At 41.9% G+C, this 24,536-nt stretch overlaps 1 protein-coding gene across 1 annotated transcript in view; it reads right to left on the bottom strand.

Annotated features, from left to right (window-relative positions):
* Positions 1–24,536, bottom strand: part of DISC1 (DISC1 scaffold protein) — a 340,168-nt gene that overhangs the window by 4,500 nt on the left and 311,132 nt on the right. Inside the window, exon 11 of the mRNA XM_031659330.1 lies at positions 9,302–9,419. Coding sequence (XP_031515190.1) covers positions 9,302–9,419 — 118 coding nt within the window. The remainder of the gene's footprint in view (positions 1–9,301; positions 9,420–24,536) is intronic.

The raw sequence follows: 24,536 nt of genomic DNA, 5'->3' as shown, positions 1-24,536 counted from the left end.
GTTTTTCTGTCCATACATCATCCAGTTCATCCTTTCCCTTTTTACTTGTAGTCAGAACAACTCTAAGGCAAATGTAGGGTGAGAGTTGGGTTTAACAAGCAAACTGATCCATTTTCATCCAACAGGGACCAAGGGGGAAAGTAGAAATATGTTGACACCACCTAAATATGCTGAAGTCATCACATGAAGCCAGACCACTCCAATAGTACTAGATCAGACACGGAGGGAATGGAGAGCTTTGGGAAAGGGAGTCTGACTGTTTATAGACCACCTACACTACCATGTGGTTCTCCCAAAGCGCAACGTCAATGCAACGACAAGAGAAAAAGACACCCTTACAAACCACTGTGGAAAGCATTCCCTTTCTTTTTCTTTTTTTTTTTTTCTTTTTTCTTTTTTCTTTTTTGAGACAGAGTTTTGCACTTGTAGCCCAGGCTGGAGTGCAATGGTGTGATCTCGGCTCACTGCAACCTCCATCTCCGGGGTTCAAGTGATTCTCCTGCCTCAGCCTCCCAAGTAACTGCGAATATAGATGTGTGCCACCATGCTAATTTTTGTATTTTTAGTAGAAATGGGGTTTCACCAGGTTGACCACGCTGGTCTCGAATCCCTGATTTCAGGCAATCTGCCTGCCTCGGCTTCCCAAAGTGCTGGGATTACAGGCGTGAGCCACCACGCCCGGCCTCCTTTCTTTTTTCAACAAGGAACTTCAGAGGATCCTGGGAATTATGCAAATGAATCTCTTCTAAGCAAATGTGCTGAACCACCCTGAAAAGTTCTGGCAGTTTTTCACCTTCTTGAAGCTTCACCAGACTCTATCATTTGTGTAATTTACATGCATTTACTACTAGGGTTCTCTCCTTGCACTTGAACTTGAGGAAAATGGGAGGTGGGTAGGAGAGGGCCCAAGGGAGGAAAGAATCCAATATTTGCCTTTCTTTTTCTTTCTTTCTTTTAAAGAGGCTTTGGTTGCTTCCATTTCTTGCATAGCTCTGCTAATCTTTAGTGAAAACATATACGACTTCATACAAGCAAAAGCGTAAGTGGTCCCAGACTGAATACCAAACTGGAATTTAATCACAAAGTTATGCTACATCTATGAAGAGCAGGCACAGAGCTTAAGCAGTTTATGAATCCCGACAAACTCCTGAGATTTAATTACCTTTGACATGTAGCCTGGGACTACATGCCACTATTTGTAATGTGCTAAATGATGACAAAGGTTTTTAGAGAGAGAACGTGAATCAAAATGTGACGTTTCTTTAAAAACTCATAAAACTTCTGGGACTGGCAGAACACACTGAAAAGGTTAAAAGTAAGGAGTGAGAAGTTTCAAAAGCAAAAGACGAAGTTAGTCTATAACCAAATTAACACATCAGCCCCTCATACAGCAACCACTAACACAGATAGGTGTCAGAAAACCAGCATTTGAGGAGGTAACACCCTAGCTATGGTGAGCTCGGCAAATCATTGAATGCTTAATTATTCTACTTGTAAAATACTGAATCTGGTGCCTTCCTCACAGGGTTAGGGTTCAAAGAAATATTTTTTCCTTGTGAGAGTATAGTGTCTTTTGTGAGTCGTCATGAGATTTAAAGTTTATTTCTTAATATAACAGATGTAACAAATACCTTAGGCTCTGTCAAAGCAGGGCTGGACATCAGAAATCCTAGAAACCTCATTTAATGAGCCTGTGGGGATAATAATCATTAAAATAATAATTAAAATCATATTTTATTTGCAAAGTACTTCTCTCTAACCAACCTGCCTCTATGATCCCTTACAAAGTGTGAGTTACAAAGCATTTTGGATGTACTGAAATGGAAGAGTGCCCAGGGAAAAATGCACAATGGGGTGGGGGAAAGCACATTCTAGAATAATTTGTATGGAATGATCCTAATTTTGTAAACAAAGACTATTGAGATAAGCCATTTATAGGTCTAGAAAAGGGCTTCAGGAGGACAAAGTAGTGATCTCCAGGTAGAGGCACTGGGAGGGAAACAGCTCTTTTATTTTCCATACTTCTGTGAGATTCACAATGGAAATGCATTGCTTTCATATTTAAATCAATATGTTTATAAAATAAACCACTGGAAACATATCCCTGTGAAGCAGTTGGGAGAAATAAAAGTGCAGAGAGAGATCCTCATTCTTTCTTTCATTCATTCAAACATTCAAATGTTTCCTGAGTTTCTACTCTGTGTTAACAAATGTTATAGACACAGCAGTACAGGAGTGAATCAAAGTCACTGCTATCATGGATGGCATAAATACCTATGAGAGCAGCAGAAAGTAAACAGGTGCCATGTTGATAGTATGTCCAGCTGTGCTGTGTTCACAGTGAGATAGGGGGAGCTGTGGGAGGACCTGGAGCAGAGGGGTGACATCGTCAGTTTCGCTGCTGTACTGAAAATGGATTAAAGGGGGTAAGGGCAGAAGCAGAGAGTGACCAGTTAGGAGACCACTGCAATCGTTCAAGCAAGAAACAATCATGGCTTGACCAGCGTAGTGGCAGTGGAGGTAGGAGAGGTGGCTAGATTCTGGATGTGTTTTGCAGATACAATCAAGAGCATATGGTGACAGACTGGATGTGGGACATGGAAAATGGAAAAGCCATCAAGAAGGACTCCCTGATTTTTTATCTGAGCAAATAATTAGAAAAACACAAAACACATCTGTATTTTATTAAGAAGGAGAGGACTAGGAATGAGCGTTTGGTGTTTTTGGTAGAGGAGGGAAGGAATTGGATTTTAGACAGGATAAGTTGGACAAGCTTATCAGCCAAGAGAAGATGCTAAGTAAAAAACAGATAAAAGTCTGGCATTCATATTGAACCATATATTTTTAAAAAATATTTTGCAACATTTTCTCACTGACTTACAGAAAAATAAGCTATCTCATTTGATACATCTAAGCAAGATCTTAAGGCTAAGTAGTAGCTATAATCAGATTTTCTGATCACTAATCCAATAAGCTCACAGTTGAAGCCCATTGAGACACTTGACCTTGACCTTAATTTTTGTCAAATAACTGAAAAACAATTGGAATTTTAGGCAAATTGAAATTTTAGGCAAACTCCAAAACTATTGAAATTTTAGGCAAATCCCAAAACTAGAATAGAGGTGCTAACTGCACCTAACTGCAAGAATAGGCCTCAAAAAAGCAGAATAATTCTTATGAGGCCTGTGCCTTAGGGACCTGAGTTGCTAAGTATCTGCCCCCCATAACAGATATGTCACCAAGTACCTGTGGTATCTAAGGAAATTAGCAGATTCTTTATAACAACATCACAGGGATGAACACCCTAACATCTTTAAAACACCTTTGGAACCCAAGCCCATTCTTTACCTCCCTGGAATAGACTATCCACATGGAAGGTAAGTATGTAACTTGTTAAAAATGTCTGCGTTTGCAATTAGCAAAGGAGTAAGACAGCAGGACACCTGCATTCAGGAATAGATGATAAGGCAATATTGTGATTTGGGGCACCATTTGCAAAAGATTCTGGAATTCTTTAGCTGGAATCTTCTGTTTTTACAAGAAAACAATTGAGTGTCTTACTGTCAATGAAATGTCCAAGTGAGCATTTCAATGGCTTAGTCAAATTTCGGTCTTTGGTTCATCTGACCTAGTTTGATTCAAAAAGAAAAAATAGTACAAGTTGAGCATCCCAAATCCCCAAATCCAAAATTTGAAATGCTCCAAAATCCAAAACCTTCTGGGCACTGACGTGATGTTCAAAGGAAATGCTCATTGGAACATTTCAGATTTTGGATTTTTGGATTTGGTGCGCTCAACTAGTAAGTATAATGCAAATATTCCACCATCTGAAAAAATCAGAACTTCAAAACACTTCTAGTCCCAAGCATTTCGGATAAGGGACCCTCTTATCCTTTGAAAGTGCTGCTCCTATGCTACATTATTTCTTCTTACCACCATTCCTTCCTGGGTAGCCACTACAGCCCATAGTGCTGGAGAATTCGTCTTTTAAGAGAAAAGAGGAAAACCTTGACTATACCCAAGACTTGATTCAAAGAATTTGATACTTGTACACGGAAACTCTGTGTTGCCTACCTTGTGCCAAGCCCACCTCTTGCTTAGCCAGAAGCAGGACAGCCCTGTGTCTATACCCTTGCCCTCCCCCACTCACTGTGGGGCTCCAACTCTTCCTTGTCCCGCTTCAAAGTCAAGTGAGAGCCTAAGGAAAGAACTGTGACTACTGTATCTGCATCAGCCCATCACTCACAAAGCTTTAGATACTGCCATCTTAGGCTCTGAGTTTTCTTTTTCTTTCTTTTCCTTTCTTTCTTTCCTTTCCTTGTTTTCTTCCCTTTTTCTCCCTTCCCTTCTTTCCCTTTTCCCTTCCCTTCCCTTCTCCTTTCCCTTGTCTCTTCTCCCTTCCCGTCCTTCTCCTTTCCCTCTCCCTTCCCTCCCCTTTTCTTTCCTCTTTTCCTTTTCCTTTCCTTTCCCCTCCTTCCCTCCCTCCCTTCTCTTTCTTTCTTTCTTTTTCTTTCTTTCTCTTTCTTTCTTTCTTTTTCTTTCTTTTTCTTCCTTTCTTTTCTTTCTTCTTTCTTTCTTTCTTTCCCTTTCTCCTTCCTTCCTTCCTTCCCTCCCTCCCTCCCTCCCTTCCTTCCTTCCTTTCTTCCTTCCTTCCTTTCTTCCTTCTTTCCTGTTCTCTCTCTCTCTCTCCCCCTCTTCTCTCCCTCTTTCTTTCCTTCCTTCCCACCCTCCTTCTTTGGCAGTGTCTTACTTTGTTGCTCAGGGTGGAGTGTAGTGGTGTGCAATCTCAGCTCACTGCGACCTCCACCTCCTGGGTTCAAGCAATTTTCATGCCTCTGGAGTAGCTGGGACTACAGGTGCGCACCATCACGCCCAGTTAATTTTTGTATTTTCAATAGAGATAGGGTTTTGCCATGTTGCCTAGGCTGGTCTCGAACTCCTGGTCTCAAGCAATCCACCCATCTCAGCCTCCCGAAGTGCTGGGATTAAGGTGTAAGCCACCACACCCTGCCAGGCTCTGGATTTTTTTTTAATCTATAAACTACGTGAGTGGAGCTCCATGATCCACATGATCCCTCTTCCAGCCCCTCAGCTCTAGAAGTGAAAAACATCTCCAAGGAGGCAGGACAATTTCCCATAATTCCTGTTACCTTTGTCTGTTCAAGCTAAAAATTTGAAAGTTGAACTAAAGCAGGGTCCTACAGAGCTGTGGTGTCTGCGCACAAGCCTGGATATATTTAGAGCATGCCATCGAGCACCACCAAAACTAATCAATTGGGCACCATGCACTCCAAATAAGCAGAGAAATAGAATTCCACAAGGGCTTCCCAGACATGAATGTAAATACAACTGCAAATAGAACCAGAGTGTCTCTACCTCGTCTATGACTGAGGGGCAGGCAGAGCTGCCCTGAGGGCTTTGAAATATGCCAAAAATGTACATATCACAAGTGTACTTCTTTTCCTCTGAAAGTGTGTCGTAGATATTGAAGGAGGAAGAAAATGAGAAAATTCCTGCTTAAAAATCCACCTTAATTTGGAAGGTTTTTGGTTACAACATTTTGAGCATGGAGGAGACATCGCACACAATCAAAATGTTTTTCAAAACATAACTGCTAATTAGGACCCCAGATGACTGTGAAAATGCACTAGAGATTCACGCTAAGGCTCCTGGAAGTCCCAGCTTGACTGGCTGTGAAGTCACACCTCCTGTCCCCTTCTCAGGCACTAGGCGTGAGCCACTTCTCCACCGCCAGCTCTCCCAATTAATGGTGCAGACTGTTTTCAGACACTCGCTGCCACAGTAGCTGATGGGTTTGTGTTGTTATTTGGTCATGCTACATGTAATTTGGTGAGCCTGTCAGGACGATGAAGAGGCAGGGGCTGTTTCCTCTCCCTCCTTGGATTTGTCAATCAGTGTCTTCTTGATAAAAGTAGGAGACACCCAGTAGGCTGCCCATAACACGGATATTAAATCAGGAGGCCACAAGGACCTATTTGGACACTCAGTCCCACTGCCCACCCCTAGCCTCTGTTGATGCCACACTAATAGTCCTTATGCACACATATGGTTTATGCAAAAACTAAGTGTTTTCCACACAAAGAATAAACATCCATGGTAGCATCTGTGGCTTGAGTCTTTCAGACGTGGACGTCCAATGTGGGCTTACATTAATCACATTCCAATGTGGACTTAGATTAATTGGGTACCCTCTACCTCACATGCACAGCAGGTTCTGGCAGCATGCTTAATGGAATCAAACAAAATACTGCACTCACTGTGCAATCCTTCTGTATCGTTGACAACAAGCTGTTTCTTTCAGCCACACTCAGCATTGTATCTTTGATCAAACATGGAAATATAAACCAGTCAGAGTTTGGCTGTAGGATTCTGGCAGCCTCTCTGAATCTCTAGAGAAGCTCTAATTTGAAACAACGGCTTTTGTTTGTGTAGGGGAGCCTCCGTAGAGCCTTGTAAACATGTCTTTCTATCTTAGGGTGTAATGTTCCACTCAAATTTAAGTGCCTCTTTGTATGAATTCAAAGACACCTTCTGTGTATTTATTCTCAATCAGTGACAGAACAAAAGACTGGAATTTGAAGAAAAGTCTGGATTGAAATCCATATCGTGGTGTAGATTTTATTGGAGGGAGGGAGAGAGCTGACTTCACTACCTAAACCAGTGCTTCTCTGCTTATCACAGCAGAGATCAGCGAAATTCTCAAAAAACATAACATCAGTAAAATACTTTTATTATAGCTTAAAATTTTAAAGTAATTGTGTGTTCCATGGAACAGACCTGTCCATTTATGTATAGGCAATAGCTGCTTTCTGATGGGCCAAATAGGACCATGGGGCTTGTGGCTGGAAAGTTCTGCTACTCATCAGAAAAGACCTTATGCCAGCCAAGTCGTTCTTATTTTTCGACTGTCAAGTCTTGTTTTTTTCGACTGTCAAGTAGGGATAATAATCCCTATCTATTTATAGACATTTTATTAGAATTAAATGACTTTTTATCTAAGCTATTGTAGAGCTACTGATTGATTCCTTTAAGCGTTTATTACAAAATAGTTGAATCAATGTACCTTGAAACTTTTTGTGCATAAATGGGATATTCTTGGAGCTTGTGACTAATTTACTAAGAACTGTGAGACAAATGGACTTGGATAACACTTTTCTACCTAAAATCATGTACTTACCCATGGCTATGTTAAACGTACATTGTGAATATGGCCTTACTGAACCCCCATAAAAACCTTAGAGGTGTATGTTATCCTGACGTTACAGATGGGAACCCTAATGCTTAAAGAGGCATTATCACTTATCCATGATCCCACTGCTACTAAATCTGGCTTGGATCAGCTGTGGCAAAACTAAAAGGATCTTGTTTAAACACTGCTTAACCCCTTTTATTCTTACGGGTCTTTGCTAGAGCTGCCTCCCAGCTCTAGTAAAAATACGATCCAATTCCCCAGAATCAAACTAACCTTTTAGAAAATTTCACAACAAGAGACCAGCACAGAACCCTGACTGCAGCCCTCAGAACTGCTACCTGAAGACAGAGGTACCTCCTACTCAGGAACTGCCCATTTGCTGGGCTGGGGAACGGGAACTCCTTCATATCCACGGACTCTCTGCAGTGGGTTGCTCCTCTGTGCCCCATCATCTGCCCATTTGCTGGGAGCCATACCACCTTAGACGGGCTCAAAGATTTGTGACCCCATGAACATGGAATAAATAAAAACGCCATCCTTAGTCTATGTTTCTATGTTTCTTTGGGAAACTTTCTGATAATAGCTTAAATACAAGATTCTTAAGAGGCAGGAAATTATGAAGAACAGAATATCTGCTTTTCAAAATTTACCTAAAGCAATGTGAAAATCGTTGCTGATTAAGATAAATTTTCTGCTCAGCTTAATAAACAAGGTCAAAAATATAAAGTTATAGCAAGGAAGGAAGCATAGCATTGGATCTATCATTAAATCGCAGATCTGAGTATTTGTGACTAAGATTAATCCTTGGCCATTCAAAGTTACTTACACACACACACACACACACACACACAGCCCATAAAGTATGGTAAAAACTGGAATTCTAAAAAGTAAGACAGCAATGACAAGCAAAGACCAAAATAGCTAAATTTCCCACAAACGCATCTAATAAAAGACATTCCACTGAATAGAAAGATGAATAGGGAAGTGTTTTTGGCTACAGAAGTGTCAACTTGTGATTAAATAACTGAAAGGATATAGGGCTGCATATCCCTTCACCCACTGTGTACCCATTCATTTGCTCTCAGCAGAACTAACCAGTGACAAACTGTGTCCACAGATCAACATAGAATGGAGTGCTTCATACGGATGCATACCCAAGCCAGTATGTTCTGAAGCCATCTTGCTCATTAGCAGCTAGTTTTGAGAAAGGTGTTTATAGGTTAACACCAAGGATGTTAAGTCTGGTGCAAGAAATTCTATCACTGGCAACCAGAAAGGACTAAATTCAGTTCAACCATGTGTACATGGTTAGAAGTTGAAAGGAAATAATCCAAAGTCCTGTTTGTTTTGTTACTCTACTGCCCATTACTAGGTAGAGTTGCTAGATAAAGAAACTCAGAGGTGGATTTAGGACACTTGGTATTGAAAAAGCTCATAGGAAAATGAGCCAGTCAACTGTTTTCTTCCACCAGGGCCACACAGAGTCAGCTTTACACCCACTGGAAACTGCATTTTGCTTTGGCTTCCTTGTGTGCATGTCTTAACTTAATTGTTAGTGGTTGGGTTTAGCAATTAAAAATATTGAATTGCAGCTGGATGTGGTGGCTCAAGCCTGTAATCCCAGCACTTTGAGGGCCAAGGCAGGTGGATGACTTGAGGTCAGGAGTTCTAGATCAGCCTGGCAAACATGGTGAAACCCCGTCTCTACTAAAAATACAAAAAAATTAGCTGGGCATGCTGGCGGGCACCTGTAATCCCAGCTACTCAGGAGGCTGAGGCAGGAGAATTGCTTGAACCCAGGAGGTGGATGTTGCAGTGAGCTGAGATCACACCATTGCACTCCAGCCTGGGCATCAAAAGTGAGACTCCATCCCCCCAAAAAAAAGAAAAGAAAAAAAATACTGAATTGCTTACCGAAAACTAGAGAGAAAATGTTTCATACCTGATAATCTCAGAGATCTGAGGTGCTTTGCACTATACATAACAGCAGCATCTATTTGTTGCCATCTTCTGAGGCATAACTACCTTTTAAAGACTTTCTTCTATAAAATAACTTCGTCTTGCTTAACTGCAAGTTGAAAAGGATATGAATGAGATCTTCATCGTGACTGTGGATTGCTGTGTGAAGTTGATCTTCCAAGTACAATAGCTTCTTGCCTATGTCTTCACACTTTTCTCCAAGTTCTGCAGAAAGGATGTAAGATTCCTGGCGAGAGGGGTGGGGGAAACAAGATCACTGGTTAGAGCCGTGAACACAGACTGTACACAAAGGGAAGCTTCCTGGAAAGAGCTCTCCCAGTTTCTGCACCTCAGTCAGAATTGTGCTAGGGCCTGTGTCTCCCCTGGGGATCAAACTTGAGAAGCTGTGAACGGATTTCAAGTTATGACCAAAGAATGAGCTTTGTCGACATAGTTCCACAGGCTACCTCCCTTGTCTGGTCATTTCAAAGTGCTGCTTCCAGTATGTCAAGTCCCAAAATGGATTTATCAAACAGAAACTCTGAATCTTCTAGCTATATCAATGGGCAAATTCAAAATTTAATAGGGATTCTAAAAAAAGTGGGGAGAGGGGTCACAGGAGCAACTGGGCTAACCTGTAAGGAGAAAGGGAATATTCCTTTAAGGACACAGGAATTGACTAGGGCACTGAACATTTGTTTACACACTGACCACAGTCCCTGAATGCTAGAATGTAAGTGCCATGAGGTGTATATTGCACACACAGCTGCTGCTACCACCACTATACATGGGAGCTTAAGCCCCATAAGAGCAGGATGATGATGTCTTGCTTGTTGCTGGCCCTAGAGTCCCTGGCATAGTAACTGGCACATGACAGGCAGGTAGTATTGATTGATTTAATGAATGAACAGTTGAGTCTTAGAGCTCCTTCCTTCTCTCACGTTTTCCCTTCAAACTTATTTCTGTGAGCCAGAAAAGGGCCTTCTTTATGTCACTTTCCTGCACAAAACCACCACAGAGCAGAGTCTAAACTCTGCCTTCATATGACCTGGCACAAAGCCCATGGTTCAGCTGTATCCCCTCTACTCTCCTAAAGGCAAGCTAAGCTTTGCCAGCCAGACTAACCTGGTTGCCTTCTCTCATGCTGTTCTTTTTGCCCATGCATTCTTCCTCATTCTTCTCTGAAACCCAACCTTTCCTTCAAAGGCCCCAAATAATAATTTCACCTTGTAGGGCAATCATTCTGATAAGTGCTGTGTCCACTCAAGTGAGGTAAGTTCCCTGTGGGTAAGGGCCATGGGTTCATCATTCATCCCAGGGCCCCAAGTTGAAAGCTGGGCATGTAGAAGCCCACAGACTTGTAAAGGAAAACAATAAACAAGGTTAAGAAAACAAGAACAGAAGATAGAGATTCTTAGAATAAAGCAGGGGGAGAAGCAAGAAATGAGCTCAGAATTAAAACTTAAATGTAAAGGTAATATTTCCTCAACTAAGAGTGAAAAGCTTAGAAGATACACTAAAAAATTTTTGCAGGTCAGATGCAGTGGCTCGTAGCTGTAATCCCCGCACTTTGGGAGGCTGAGGTGGGTGAATCATGAGGTCAGGAGTTCGACACCAGCCTGGCCAACATGGTGAAACCCCATCTCTACTAAAAATACAAAAATTAGCTGGGCATGGTGGTGGGTGCCTGTAATCCCAGCTACTCAAGGGGCTGAAGCAGAAGAATCGCTTGACCCCAGGAGGTGGAGATTGCAGTGAGCCGAGATCGCACCACTGCACTCCAGCCTGCGCAACAGAGCAAGATTCCGTCTCAAAAAAAAAAAAAAAAAAAAAAAAAGCCTAAGGTAAACTATTAAGATATGTATTCAGCTTAAACTACAAGGTTACTACAAAAGCTACAGTGAATACCAGACAATAATAACAAAATGCCCAGGTGTGCGATAACGGCCCCGTTAAAAGATCTTTGGAGATGATGTATTATATAATATTATAATCAGGATACACAAATAACAACTAAATTCAGGTATATAATTTGACTTTTGCTATATTAGCTTTAAAATTTACATGACAATGGCCAACTACATTAGAATAAAATAGTGCTAATGGGAACTGCAAATAACTATTGTAAATATTGGAGAAGTCTAGTATATTGAAGAATGAGCTACAAGCTACAGAATGAGCTATACACATTTACTGCAAGTAAGTGTATATAGAAAAGAAATCTCATGGCAATAACATACAATTGTGGGGACATATGGACACAATTAAAGAAACTTTAATGTGAAGCACCCAGGAAGGCTTACTTGAAATTGACCATAACAGTGGTGAGAACACAGCAAATATATAAAAATCACAGATACATATATATATGTATATATTTTTTTCTGATCCCAAAATAAAATTATCAGTCAAAGACGTGAAATTGAGGGTAGAAGATTACACGGAAGTGTAGGAACTGGATAATGAGTAACACCGTCATCACACATGAAATAAATGAGACACTAAGAAAAAGAACATCTGGGAAAAAATGATTGACAGTCGTGAAACCACAAATCATACAGGAAGGAGAAAAATACACTGTTAGCAGGAAAATATATATGACTGAAAACACACTTAAAGAGAGAAAAAGCATAGACTCAGAACAGAAAACCAAGGAATTTAAAACACCCTTAAATGAAATCAAATGACTCAATCTTCATCTTACGGCTACAACAAATATGAAATCAAAGCTAAATTAAACAAATTTAAAATACAGTTTTACATTTCTCCCCCAAACATATAATTCCTGCTTGTTTGCCTTTTTAAATTATGTGCAGATTGATAGTAATGGCATAAATTTTGGAAAGCAATTTCAGACCACATAACAAGCATTTTAAATTGTTCGTATCTTAGGACCCAATAATTTCCCTTCCTGGAATCTATCAAAAAGAAATAATTTGTTCATTTAAATTGAAATAACTTTTATTAAGCCCTTGTAATAAGCATGGAAGAATGCCTATCACATATATGTCAAATAGAAATAGAAGATTTTTCATGCAAAAATGATGGCATTAAAAGTATGGGAAAGAGGAAATAACTGTCCAACAATAAAGGGAATAGTTAAAATAAGTTCTGGTACATTAGATTTGAATTTAGCCACTGAAGTCATTTTTAATAAAAGAGCATTTAATGACGATGAAATAACTCAAATAGGCAAAGCATTAAAATATTTATAATTATTATTTTGTGGGGCAGTATTACAGGAAATTTTTATTTTCTTCTTTATACTTGCCTGAACCTTTAACATTTCTAAAATTTGGAAAAAAGTTACCAAAAACCCTAATTCAAACCATAACAAAAAAGGAAGAAATTTACCTGAATTTTTTTTAGTTTTTTTAGAGATTAAAAAACAAAGAATATAGCATAAGGGAACAATTCAGAGAGCTCAAGTCACCTTGTTAGCTAACAGAAGATCTGACTGGCATTCTTTTGTGGGGCTGGTTTTCCAAGGCAGTTACAGGATCTCTCTCAGGCTTGTGCAGCAACCACTACTTGTTGGTCTGACAGCTTGTGATTCTGAACTGAGAGGATATTGAATGTGAACCAGGTGGATATGACTTAAGAGATGTATTACTTTACTATAAGGCTCTCACTTGAAATCTTGGGAATAGAATTAATTTAGACCTAAACTGACAATTGACAGCTGATGAGAGAGTAGATTAATATGTTTCTATCAATCTGATGAAAAATTCTGTTCTGTCCAAAGAAATCTGTCTGTCCAGAGAGAGCAGTGTGGGATCAGAACTATGGGTATCGGCTGGGTGTGGTGGCTCATGCTTGTAATCCCAGCACTTTGGGAGGCCGAGGCAGGCGGATCACAAGGTCAAGAGAGACCATCCTGGCCAACACGGTGAAATCCTGTCTCTGCTAATAATACAAAAATTAGCTGGGTGTGGTGGCTCACACCTGTAGTCCCGGCTACTCAGAAGGCTGAGGTAGGAAAATTGCTTCAACCCAGGAGGCGGAGGTTGCAGTGAGCCAAGATCGCACCACTGCACTCTGGCCTAGCAACAGAGGAGACTCCACCTCAAAAAAAAAAAAAAAAGAAAGAAAGAAAGAAAAAAAGAACCATGGGTATCAGCTGTGCAAAGTTACCCAGGTCCTGCCTACTAGCCCATAAATCAGGGACTAGGCAAAACTTCCTTGGCCATTTCCATACCATGCCCAGGTATGGCAGAGTGTAGCTGTGGTCATAGCAACACACTTTTCTGGAACATTGCCTCTCCACCATCAAGAAACAGAGTTTATTACTTCTCCTATTAAACCTGGATGGCCCTTGAAATTCCTTCAATGTATAGAACATAGTGAAGGTGACACTGCCTGACTTGCAAAGTCAGGTCATAAAAGGTGACATGTCTTTTTAGATCACCCACCCTGGAACCCAGCCTCCATGTTGTGAGGAAGCCCAAGCTATGGACGGGCTGTTTATAGACATCTGGATGAGAGCCTCAGCTAAAGCCCTAGTCAACAGCCAGACTTGGGAAGGACCGAACCTTCAGATGGTCCCAGCCCCTGTCTTCAAGTCATTCAGCTAACACCCAGACATTGTGGAGCAGAGACACCCTCCTCACTGTGCCCCACCCCAACTTCTGATCTACACATCCACAAATATCCTAAATAGTTCTTTTAAATCACTAAGTTTGTGGTGATTTTGATGCAGCCATAGTAGCTAAAACAGTGGGCTTACATGGGTTGTCCCTACACAGAACCTCACATGAGTAGATAAAACTATTGCAAAATGCTAGCAAGAAGTGCATCTTCACTGGTACCTAGTTAGGGAGCTAACTGACGAGACTTTTGGAGCTCACTAAAGTGCTAATACCTCTCAGGGAGGGGAGCTCCTACCCACGCAGGGCACTATGGCCATGAGGCTGGAAAGTGCAACAAAGACATTACGAGTGGCCACCGCCACTGGTCAGTGATCCCAGATCCCTGGCTCCTAGTTTAATATGTAAGTTATTGAACAGTACAGGCACATTTTCTGAGGGGTGTGGGTGTGTGTGTGTGTGTGTGTGTGTGTGTGTATGCACCAAGTATAGTCAAAATTTCCTAGAAAATTCCTCAGGAAGATATACCACAGTAAGTCCAACATATCTGATTACAACCCACAGGGCCTCACTTTCTTCCAGCTTTAGGAGAAGTGGCTCTTTCTTCAGTGGACACTTAGCAGAGCAAGGTGCTCACATCATGAGAGGCAGAAAGGTAAGAAACATACAGATTCCTGTCTCCTGGGCCCTCACACTGGCCTTGAGACACACCCACTGCCTAGACTGAAGGACAACATTGCTGTCTATTTAAATGATCATGTCCTCCTGGTACGTGATGTTTATATGTTACGGTCACACAGGACGGCACAGTCTCTGCAGGAAGCATCGAGCGTATTACACCACTTCTAGTTTTTCCCCTGCTTTGAAAGTACCTGCTGGAGTATGTTCTCTCAAACCAGTGGGCTTTAGGCCTTATTCTGCAGAGATCCCCTGGTAGGAGGAAAAGGGTTTTTACTGTCAACCCTACCCCAATTTCTAATTTTATCTGTTTTATTTGTTAAGCCTTCGTAGAAAGCTAAATAAATAAATAAATAAATAACGGGAGCTGTTGAAGAGAGTTTGTTTGCTTGTTTTAAAATAAAAGAAACTTTTTTTCAAAGAAGGTATCCTTAATGAAAGCTTTGGAAGCACTGCCATTTCTGTTTAAGCCAAAATAGTGAGTTGTAAGCCAGGTGTATTAATCAGGAGGCTCTGCCTTGGGTTATAACTGCAAGAGAAATGGAACTTCCTTATCTTAACACCATCTTGTTTCCCAGGACAGCAAATGCATTTACAAAGCTCTGCCTCCTTCACGGCTACTAAGCATGTCGGAAACCTTCCCTGAGAATCTTAATACCTAGAAGCAGAGAGTGCTCCTGGATTTGGTAGGGGTCTTAGGAACCATCCTCAAGATTCAATTCCTTCTTTTACACACAAGAGGCTCGAAGAGTCCTTTAATTTTTATTTATTTTTATTTTTTTTGAGACAGAGTTTCGCTCTTGTTGCCCAGGCTGGAGTGCAATGGTGCAGTCTCGGCTCACTGCAACCTCCGCCTCCTGGGTTCAAGCGATTCTCCTGCCTCAGCCTCCCAAGTAGCTGGGATTACAGGCATGTGACTCCATGCCAGGCTAATTTTTGTATTTTTAGTAGAGGTGGGATTTCTCCATGTTGGTCAGGCTGGTCTCGAACTCCCAACCTCAGGTGATCTGCCTGCCTTGGCCTCCCCAAGTGCTGGGATTACAGGTGTGAGCCACTGCACCCAGCCAAAGAGGCACGTAACTTGGACAAAGTGGTGATGGAAAGAAATCAGAGAAGCAAACAGCGAGCACCTGAAGCCGTGGTGTTCTCTTCCCTTCTACCCTCAGAACTCTGCGAAGTCTCAATTCCTGGAGCGTTCAGTCTTATTAAAGGGATATGCTCCTTCCAGGACACAGAGGCATACTGAGTGGAGGTGATAGTGATGACGGCCATGACAACCTGGGATGCAATGATGGAATGCAAGGAGCCCCCATTCACAAGTCCATAAAATACCAGGCTGCAAGCAGAGAAAAGCAAGTGGGCACACGGGAAAGGCAGCGAGAATGTCTCCTTTCCTAATAAGAACATGAGTATCTGGTCCCATCTCTCCCATCAACTCTGTAGATTCCAAATAAACATAGTCTGAACCATGTCCACAACTTCACACACCGAGTGTCTCTCTGTGTGCAATTTGTAACTTTTGCTCCCATTTGTATTTTAAATTAAATGTGACCAAAAAAGAGAAAGCCTGCATGACTGATACTTGATAATTAAAAATGCTACCCACTACAAAGCCACCGGGATTCCTAGCCGAAATGGAGTTTTGTAGGATTTGCAATTCTGAATGGATCATTTAAAATACAGGTTGCTTGGCAGTTCAAAATGTCTTTGAAGACGCTCCAGTAATTTGTCTTGTCAGGCGGTCCTTTCAGCAATTCAAATTATTATATTTTTTCCTTTCTGAACATCCATCCCATCATTTAGCCCTGGGAATAATTGTTTTCCCTGCGGGTCAGAATGAAAAGCAGCTACAACAGGTAAATGGTCTGACTGCTACACCTAACACCCCCTCTCTTCAAAACCCTGCAGATTCTACTTCTTCCAGGAACACTTCAATCCCGATTCTCCAACCCTGCCTGCCTCTGGGTAAGAGGAGTTCCTCCCTGCCTGTGTAACCGCCTGTCTTCCTCACCAGATGATGACAGAATGATGTCCCGCCCCTGCCTCTATCATCCTACCTTGCTCATAAAAGGTGCCCAGTAATGCTTGTTGCAGCAATGAATGGAGACTCCTGTATCTTATGAGAACTTGGAAGAAGCTGTGCTGTTTTTCAGACTACACTTCCAAGAGATCATTTCACCCAAGTATAAAGAGCCAGGAAGGCAAACCAACAAGAAGAACCTTTCTGGATGCTGAACACATGCCTTTGCCTCCGCGCAGCCAAGAACAGCCTGGGTTAATTTTCTTGCCACAGGGACAGCCATGGGGTCCTGGGGTCCTCCACAGTACTGCTGTACACACATGGCTTTTATTGGCCTCCAAGAAAGCCCTACCATCTTCCCTGCTGTCCCTCCACACGGGAATGATTCAGTAGCACCGACTCAGTCAGGCAATATTTCAAATATAATTTGCTTAACTCACCTCATGATCAAAACCCATAGGCGGGAATGTTTGGGCAGAAATTTTCAGCTGTGTTGAATTAGAGCTGATGTCAAATTTCTGTCCTGCTCATCCAACTCAGGGAGCGTGATTTAAAAACAGAAAATGGGATTTCCTTTGTTAGGCAGGATTTTCCCATTAAAGTGACTTTCAAAAAACCTTTTTCTATAAAAGTGTATACCCAGAAAAGCATTCATTGCTAGCCTGAGCAGATGTCTAAACCACACGCCCCAGTGAGAAGAACAGCCACAAATTCCATGACCAGGGTCTCCAAGGACATTTTTACTTACTTATAGTTCCCATAAACAAGGCTTAAGTCTATCCCAATGACATTTGGAAGACACCAACATTTAAAATTTTAGAACTGGAGCTTATATTCAAAGGGTAGGGAATATATTACTAAATAATAATGGTTGTTTTGATATGAGAAAGTATCTGGAAACAATAGCTCATCAGGCTGTATCTAGAGTGATGAGGAAATCATATTTATTATTTCTATTCTGAATAGAAAATACCTTTGGAAGAGGTAACTGTTTACATTAAATTGCTAGGTAGGCGGGTACTACTGTGGCTGCCAGCTCTACTTAGGAAAAGCTTCCACACCTAATAGAGCATACATTTGCAGAAATCTTATCATCAGTGGAGATTTGCCACAAATTTGAGCAGACGGACTACACCTTGGGTTGAGTCACTGGATCAAGATGATTTAAATAGTCTATTTCTTAAGATGCCGTCAAGAGTTATTCTAAAGGGAGAGGCTATGTGAAGTCTGCAAGAGTGTCAAGAAATAGAGTAAGAAAAATCTCAAAACTGAAGTAAGAAGTACTGCTAGGATTCCAAGATTAATCTGAGAAAGCAGGCAGTTACCCTTCAGGTCTCTCTTTCAGACATTGTGCTGGGGGCTGTGCTGCGAAGTCATCAGTTACTTCCACCCTTGCTAGGGAGCAGTGGTGCAGGGGAGGGGTTAGTACCCGTAGCTCTAGCATGAACCTCCACCTTGGATATGGTACTCTTTGCTGTGACTCAACTGCTTACCCAGATCCTTATTTCCCTTGGCTGTGTAATAAGACATCAGCAATACCTATCCACAAAAGTATATTTGCCAATCCACAAAAACATTTAATTCCTGCAGTGCAAGTCACAGGCTACACAGTAAGACAAACAAACACACGCACAAAAAGGACAGGTGTTCCCTTATGGCCTTCAAGCCAACTGTTTACATATTTTACATATTTTGGGCTATAGCAGTATTTAAGTTTTTAAAAAATTTTAAAAACGTAAAATTGAACACAGCACACACACATGCTTACAAGCCAAAAATGCTACTTGAGCCTCATAATGGTTGTTACAGCGTGAAGTCTCACTCGTTCTCCTCTGGCTTGAGGTAAACCCGATGTGATTACCACCATCCGTGAGCTTAGCTGATGCATCAAACCATTTCCTTAGTGTAGTATTAAAATCACTATCTTAAATATGTTCCTTTGGGCTGTTTTCCAAAATATATGCTTGGCAAATACATTCCAGGAATGCGATATGGTTTTCTCTTTCTTTTTAAAATACTATCTAGATAAAGAATATTTACTTCAAACAAATGCCTGCCCACAACACAAAGAATATATTTCACATGTATTTGACATAGATTTTATGGTGTTTGCCTTTTCATATAAATGCCGAGTTCTACAGTCGTGTAAATGCCAATAAGCAGAGAGGCAAAATTGAGACACTAAGCGTATATCTTTATTACTCTGATACAAGTATTCATCCAAATATTCAAATTACACGGTTACTCTGAGTAACTGTGTATTTCTTTTAAAAGCATCCAGATGTCATCAGTGGTAAAGAAAGCATCTGAAATATTTAGACCTCTTTAGGTCAAAGCAAACAATTAATTGTCTTCAAGTATCTGCATGCTTGTTTTGAAGGTGGCTTGGAGAAACAGGCTCTAAATAAAAGTAATTAACAGAACGAAACAAATTGTTAGAAGAAGAAATTGCTTGCTAATTGGCATATGTTAATTGGCCTGTGGTTTCTAGTTTAGTTGAAGGGAAACCTTTGAAAAGCTCCAGTTTATATTACACGATCATGCAAGAGGATGTGAACTGCTTTTCTTTAAGCACACTGGGCTTGATCGTCAAATCTGAATAAAACCAAACTTCATTAGAACCCTCTAAGAAAATAATCCATTTGAATCCAAAACAAGATTCATGGCATAGGCTGGTACCTAGATACACCCCATTTAACAGAAGGATTCAGATTCTGGGGATAGGGGCATCCAACCCTAAGGCCCTTTTGCATAAGAAAACAAAAATGAAAAGTGATTTGAGGGATTCCTTTTAAGGGAATGTGTTCTTTGAGCTAAGAAATATTGGACTGTAAAAGGAAACTGTGAAGACAGAATCAAATCCCAAACTCCATCCAGGTTCACTTTATAGTAAAACAAATTTGAACTTCGTTTTTTTGTAAACTGTTTAAGTATGATACTCCCATAGTTACTGTTTTTAAATGTCAGCATTTAATCCTGGTTCTGGATGTTACCCCTTCCAAGGGAGAGCTTGCTTCCCACCCTAAAGAAGGTGGTGCCCGAGGTGCTCAGAGGTGCCTGAGAGGCACCTTCTCAGGCACCTCTGTAGTTTGCTGGAAATAGATAGGGATGCTCTGGTTGGTGGTATCTACTCTTTCTCTCAAAAGGCACTCAGACAAAAAGAGCAAAGGACCACTCTTCTTTTCTCTCACTGTTACCCAAGCTTGTTGGCCTGAGGTTCCTAATCATATCAGCAAAATAAGATCTGCTCTGCCATAATCAACGGTTCCAGGAAATACCTGGGGGCCGGGTGGAGGAGGGGGTGTGGAACAACCAGTGGCTGGCAAAGCAGAAACACCAGCATAGACAGAACGGAAAACGTTAAATTATTCACTGAAAAAGGCAATGCAGCAAGTCTTGGGCAGAGGTAAGAAAATTTCACACAGGCGTTTCCTGGAACCCCAGTCCTCATCTCCTGCCTGCTGCTAGCTAGGAAGGGCAGGAATAGCTCACAACCAGCTTGTGGGGGTCCAGAAGCTCCTGACTTTAACTGCCCTGGCTGCCAAGTGGTGGGGAAATCAAATGCACTGTAGCTATGATGAGGGGACAGGAAACTATTTCATTTTCCACATTACAAAACTTCTCAGCTACTCCCAGGACACCACTGAGGATGCACTGGGTAACACTTCCTCTGTTACAAATGCCAAAAATGAGTTCTTGCCATTCAGGCAGAGGCCATCCTGCTATCGATCCCTCAGTCTGCATCGGTGAATGACAAGGAATTTCCAAGGGAACGGCGTCACCAAGAGCCCTGAGGTTGTTTTCCTCAGAAGCGCTGAACTATTTTTAATTAGTGGAAAAAGGGCCACCATGAGGCCCTGGAGCATGGAGCAAGGTTCCACCATGTTCCGAAAGAAGGAGAAGCCAGCAGATCAGAGGAGTCCCTTTCCTTCCCTTGGGCGGGTGAAGGAGGCTGAGAAGCTGATGACAGTAATTAACTGAGAAAACCAGCAGGAGCCAGCTCACTGAACAGAAGAAACACCTCTCTTATCCACCTGCCAGCTTGTCCCTGGGCTCTGCTTGCTCTCTCAAATTCAGTGGCCAAGGCCAGGCCAGGGGCAGGGCCCTAGTAAGCCTGCGCACTTCTGTTTCTATTGGTCAAGTTGCATTTGTTTCTTAACTTCTGTAGGCCAGTTGTATTTAAAAATCCTAATTATACGATCTAAATAAATACTATGGAGAGCAATGATATATTAATGTGAAAAAAAGTGCTTGTCTCCATGAAAAGCAAGTTGGAAACCTTGGAAAGACTCAATAACATTTAAGAGAGAGGAAGAGGCTGAGAATTGTTTTCCAAGTGCTCTTAAAATTTACAGTCCAAGCCGGGCGCGGTGGCTCAAGCCTGTAATCCCAGCACTTTGGGAGGCCAAGACAGGTGGATCACGAGGTCAGGAGATCGAGACCATCCTGGCTAACATGGTGAAACCCTGTCTCTACTAAAAAAAAAAATACAAAAAAACTAGCCGGGCGAGGTGGCGGGTGCCTGTAGTCCCAGCTGCTCGGGAGGCTGAGGCAGGAGAATGGCGTAAACCTGGGAGGCAGAGCTTGCAGTGCGCTGAGATCCAGCCACTGCACTCCAGCCTGGGCGACAGAGCGAGACTCCATCTCAAAAAAAAAAAAAAATTTCCAGTCCACTTTAAAGACACCAAAAGTGGAAACTGTTAATGATGCATGACAGGTGAGGTTTACACAAGAAGGGTCATGTGAAAAGCCAATCAGCAGGCTCTACAAACAGAAATCCTTGGTCCTATATCAAATGAACAGCAAATGAGAGGGCACGTTTTCAGCTAGAAACAAAAAGGTTGAAAATACACACGTATCATCCTTTATGATTCTCTGCCTTTTCTGACTTTCTAATTAACCAACCAATTACCAACCCTGGTTGCATCCCGGTTGCTTCTACTGCTCTACTCTTGGGAAAGATGGCAGAGTTTGCGAAACTTCAAAATGTAGTGGAGACAGAGCTTTTCTTCATGCCCTAGCTTTTTGCTTTCTGCCCAAAGACATTAAACAAAAAGAGTAAAACCAGCTGATGGGTAAGTGAACATTTTTCCCTTGTCAGTTCTTTTCAAAAGTGGGAGAGGTATCAAGAGATCATGTAGTTGAGGATATGCTCCCTGGAGAGTTAAAGTGAGTTTCCAGCTGTCCCAGGGCCAGTAAGTGTCAGAGAAAAGAAAGACTCAGATCTGGACCCATTATGGCTGAAGAGGAAGCACTTTTGCCCAATAGAGACATTTCTAGATATAGAAATCAGTTTAAGACAAGGAGGACAAACATCTTCATTGTGGATCACCTTTTCCAGCCTTTTTTTCATGTGAAATTGAGTAAAAAGGAATGGAGATACTTATGTTGTGGCTCCCAGTATGATACCCCAAAGTGTGACACTGTGGTATGCTGAGTACTTTGAACCAAAGGAGACTGGAAGGCTCAGAAGCAAGGTCTCTCTGACCTTCTCCTGCCCTCCTCTCTCACACTCCTTTTTCTCCCTGGATGCAAGCCACAGAAACCGGAATTCCTCTTCCTCAAAGCCAGTCTTAGAAACTAGGACTCCTCTCCCCCAAAGCAACCATAAAACCTAGAAAGGTCACTCTCTTCCTTCTCCCTTGAAGACCCTCCATCCAGAGAAGTCCTGCCCCATAGCCAAGAGGAATAAATACTACACAGAGTGTCCAAGAAGAATCTGAACAGACAGGACTTGCTGGTCCACTCACCCCCCAGGCTATAACCATTAGATTACACCCATTTTGTCCAATCACATTCCTTCATAGCTAACTATTCTTCATTACACCTGAGCATAAAAATAGTTTTCCCCGGGTCTTTGAGTCTTCATTTCTGAAGCCTCCTGTGTCATGTAAAACTGATTAAATTAATGTGTTATGTTTTTCTCTTGTTAACTTGTGTTTGTTATAGGAGTGTTAGCCCTTATGACGGCTGAGGAAAGGTATCACACCTTTCCACCCCTAAACTTACAATGCTTTTTGAAGACCTCAATCTGAACAGATGAGGCTACACGGTTGTGTTGTGTCTTACTGCTAATTCCTTTCATTGCAGCCGTGTTCACACACTGGCTACTCACATACTGCACGCGATGACTCAACATTGCCACGTCCTCTTTTGGCCTCTTTAGTGAGAGCTACTGGCTCAGAAAGGAAGCAGCTGGGATGAGAAGTCTGGGGGAGCGATACTGTCCAGGGAGCCCATTAGGTAGGAAGAGGAGTGGAAACAGAAAGCACCCCGCAGGCTAGGTTGCAGACAGGAAAGAAAAAAATTACGCAGGTATTATGGCCAGAACAGCCAGTACAAAAGAGCCACTTCACAGGGGAGGAAGCCTGGCTCACGATTTCCCTGGCTCCTGTCTGGCCCCCATACAATTTCTGTAACATCTATGAACCAGGGCCAATAGCAGCTGATGGTTTCCAGAGTCCTCAGACAGGCTTGGAGGAGAGCCGTCATGAAACTGGAAAAGAAAAGGGCTCTTACAATTCGAGGAAGTTCATGCTGAGTTTGGCACAGAGCCCTGTTGCTGACTTCCTCTGTAACAAAATCCAAAGCAAATTGCTTTGCCTTAATGGGCCGAGCTGTAAAATGGGGGAATGGTGCTCAGCAGCCTGGCAAGGACCGTAGGCACAGGGAAGGTGTTAATTAACGACAAAGTCCTTGTGATAACAAATTATCACGAGAATGCACATCACCACGTTGGCCAGATAAGCAGGGAAAAGGCTTTGAAAACTCCTCTCCCTGTGGACCTCTGTAAGAAGTCAGTAATTTTTCATGGAAGATTTGGGTCAAAAGGAAATTGACTGCCTTCAGGGCATCAAGCTTCAGTAGAGAAACCAGTATAGGATGCTCAGACCCAGCAGGGAGTTCCAAAGCAAAACCAACCCAGACCTGCAAGCAAATAGACATTTTAGCCACAGGATAAATGCAAAGTATCCAGACTTCAATGGCTCCCTGGAAAACACAGGCAGGAAAACAAAAGCACCTTCCTCATGAGACCCTTGTTATCATTTCCCTGTACCTTCCATAGTCTAAAATCCCGGACCCAAATACAAACGAGATCTTTCCTTCGTGAAACCTTTCTCTGCCTGGGTCTCTTCCACTAACTCATTGCTCATGTCTACTTTTTGACAAAAAGTGAGTATATTACACATGTAAAGGAAAATTTAAAAATCTCAGGCATCCCCAAACTCCTCAGGCAAAAGGGAAAGTTAAGCCTGGAGACTGAGTCATGCAACACCCTCTTCCAAACAAATAGCTGTTGCTAGCATTAGGCATACAAAAAGCATTTTAGAGATGCCTGTGACTGCCAGAAAGAGTGATAGGAACAAAAGTTAACACAAATTAGCCTCTACTATGTATGCATCTCTCACTTGGAGATGCATCCTTTTATTTAAATCTTCATCACAGCTTCATGAGATAGTTTTCATTATCCTCTCATGTCGTGGTGGTGTTTTTCTTAACAGATGTGGAGATGCAGCCTGTAAGAGGCCTAACTGAGGATTACAGCAGACTCAGACTCAAGCCTTGTGCTCTTTCTGGCAGGCCAAACTGCCTTTTGACAGTCCTGAGACAAAAGCACTGACTCAAACATCTATAGCTCAGTTTTTAAATAGGTAGACATTTAAAAAAATGTTTTAAAATCACTGTTGTAAAGTCATACACAGTAAAATTCACTCTTTCTGATATAAAGTTATGGATTTAGACATATGCATACTCACATAACTACCACCACAATCAAGAGAGAGAATACATCTATCATCCCGCCCCCAACTTCCATACCCCAGATTCCTTCCTGTTGCTCTTGGAATGAGTCCATTCTCCTTTCCCAGCAACAGCTGATCTCTTTTGTGACCCCATAATTTTGCCCTTCTCAGAAAACATCATCTTAAAATCCATGGCACTCATGAATTCAAAGAACGGTGCCCTCTCTGTGAACACAAACCCACCACTGCGATACAGGCACAGGGAAATGATAGCGAAAGCCAGCAAAAGCTATAAGGTCCCCTCTAAAGCACCCACTCTCCCTCAAGACGGCAACAAA

This window comes from Papio anubis, chromosome 1 (genome assembly GCF_008728515.1).
Source record: "Papio anubis isolate 15944 chromosome 1, Panubis1.0, whole genome shotgun sequence".
Taxonomy (NCBI): domain Eukaryota; kingdom Metazoa; phylum Chordata; class Mammalia; order Primates; family Cercopithecidae; genus Papio; species Papio anubis.
Note: the sequence above shows the minus strand (reverse complement) of the source record. Positions and strands in the feature narration are given on the sequence as shown.